At 48.9% G+C, this 2,576-nt stretch overlaps 1 protein-coding gene across 1 annotated transcript; it reads right to left on the bottom strand.

The window, feature by feature from the left end:
• Nucleotides 1-1,265: 1,265 nt before the first annotated feature.
• LOC113407768 (olfactory receptor 52R1-like) lies at nt 1,266-2,210 on the bottom strand. The gene has a single exon (XM_026657840.1). It carries the CDS (start codon nt 2,208-2,210, stop codon nt 1,266-1,268), a length of 945 nt encoding a protein of 314 aa, XP_026513625.1.
• Nucleotides 2,211-2,576: the final 366 nt, after the last annotated feature.

Below are 2,576 nucleotides of genomic sequence, written 5' to 3' on the forward strand. Positions count from 1 at the left end.
GCTACAATTTAGACCCCATCATTTTATATGTATAGTTGAGATGATGTTTTCCAGTATGTATACTTTATCCACATCACCCTGGAACATACTTTGTGATTGGTCAGAACCTGCTAGGGTGTCTAGGGGCCACCTTCTGCAACTCCTGATTTCTCCTCCAGTTGGAGTCTGTCTCTCTGCTGCAGCCATAACCCTGAAACCATAGATTGCCTCTCTCCTGCCTCAGCTTCTTCTGGCTCATGCAGTCTCTGTGTTTTAAAGGGCTGGATGAACACCTCCTCTCTCTCTTCCCCCTTCTGGGGAGGTTTCATTCCTTCCATGCCCACCCCTCTGCAGAGAAACTGGAGAATATTAAATTTAGAATGAAGTTACTCCCTTCTTCTATCCCTGTAAGATCTCACTAGGGCTGATAGCTTTTAATGACCCATGTATTTATAAACACATGCCTCCGCCCCAGCCTGCTGCCTCTTAATACAAGGTGTGTGAGTGAAGAGTACAGGAAATCCCAAAGACATAACAATATACATGGTTCCTATAACAAAAGGTGAGTTAATAGGGTTTCCCCCCCCATCTAAGTTTTATCTAGATGCTCTGTTTTTTGGCTTCTGTGTCTGGGTGCCATGCAGGGTTATCAGGTACCTGGTTTTGAACTAGAAAGTCCAACCAAGAAGGGGATCGAACTGTGCCTGGTTCCTGCAGGGCAGGGGGGAGGTTTAGGGTCATTAACCCAGGCCTGCCCCTGCTCAGCTGGGGCCACATCATACCAACAGGCAGGCCCCTTGTCAAGTTTTGGCAGCTCCCAGCTCAGCCCCAGAGTAGAGGGAGCACAGTGGAGGCAGGGACAGGAGTGGAAAAGATTGAGTGAGGGAGGGAGGGGAGTAGAGAAGCCAGGAACCAGGGCAGGTGGGGTAGGAGTAGGGCCTTGGGGAATAGGTAGGGCAGGGGGCAGAGTCTCAGGGTCCAATTGTTGCCACCTTTCTAACTGCTAAGGATTAATGAGGTCTATAAAGACCGATTCCCCAGATTGTCACACTGACACAGCTCCGTAAGGACAGGAAAGGATTTAATATCTCTTTCACTGACCAGAAAGTGATTCAAGAAAGAGGGCCCAGCACCATGTCATCAGCCAGTGCTTCATGGAGCTAGTTCTGAAAACCAGAGCACCAGGGGAAAAATTAGTTAGAATCATAGAATATCAGGGTTGGAAGGGACCTCAGGAGGTATCTAGTCCAACTCCCTGCTCAAAGCAAGACCAATCCCCAACTAAATCATCCCTTATGAGTAATGAACCGGAGCAGCCTGTCCCGGATCTGTTTGGTTCTCACCCCATAGATGATGGGGTTTACCATTGGGGGCACCAGTAAGTTCATGTTGCCAATAAGAACATGGAAATGCAGGGGAACATTCTGTCCAAAACGGTATGTGAGAGAAGAGAAGAGACCTGGGATGTAAAAGATTAAGATGACACAGAGGTGGGAGACGCAGGTTCCAAAAGTCTTGAGCCGGGCGTCCTTTGTGGGGAGGCTGAATATGGCCCTGAGGATATGGGTATAGGACACAGCAATAAAAATCCCATCCAGACCCATTACACACAATAGCACAAAGAGCCCATAGTAACTACTGACGCGGGTGTCAGCGCAGGCCAGCTTCACTACGGATATGTGTGCACAGAATGGCTCGGGGATGATGTTGGTTCTGCAATATGGCCACTGTTTTACCAGGAAGGGATAGGGCAGTACGAGCATGCCACTGCGCAGCACCACAGCCAGGCCCATCTTAGCCACCACGGGGATTGTCAGGATGGTGGAATGCCTTAGGGGATGGCAGATGGCCACATAGCGATCAAAACCCATGGCCACAAAGATCCCAGACTCCATCCCTGAGAAGCAGTGAATAAAGTATAGCTGCATGAGGCAGGCACTGAAATCTATCTCCCGGGAATTGAACCAGAAGATGCTCAGCATTTTGGGCAGGATGGATGTAGACAGGACCAGGTCAGTGACGGCCAGCATGCAGAGGAAATAGTACATGGGCTCATGGAGGCTCGGTTCCAACTTCACAATTAACAGGATGATGAAGTTCGCCAGGATGGCTATTGCATACATGGTGCAGAAGGGGATGGAGATCCAGACATGAGCCTTCTCCAGGCCAGGAATGCCCAGCAGGATGAAGGTGGAGGGATTGGTGAAGTCGGTTATGTTGGAATCTGACATGGAATAGGGGAGAAGGTGTCCAACTCTGAGGCAGAACGGTGTCTCTTGCATGTACTGTACGTTCTCCTGACTTCCTGTATGAGCCAAGGGTCAAGGGTGATGGTCGCAGTACAAATGCCTAGATGGAGAGACAATGTGAATATGAGACATGCATACACTACTGGAGGCTGTTCTCATTGGTGAAGCAGATTGGTGAAGGAGATAGGGGACTGGAACACATGATTTATGAGGAAAGGCTGAGGGAACTGGGATTATTTATCTGCAGAAGGGAAGAGTGTGGGGGGATTTGATAGCTGCCAGGCAAGGCATATTAGTTTATCTTTGTTTTCTCAACTTGTGAATTTTACATTTGCTAGAGGGAGATTT

The sequence above is a fragment of the Terrapene carolina genome, unplaced genomic scaffold, assembly GCF_002925995.2.
Source record: "Terrapene carolina triunguis isolate 2854851 unplaced genomic scaffold, T_m_triunguis-2.0 Scaffold360, whole genome shotgun sequence".
Taxonomy (NCBI): Eukaryota; Metazoa; Chordata; order Testudines; family Emydidae; genus Terrapene; species Terrapene triunguis.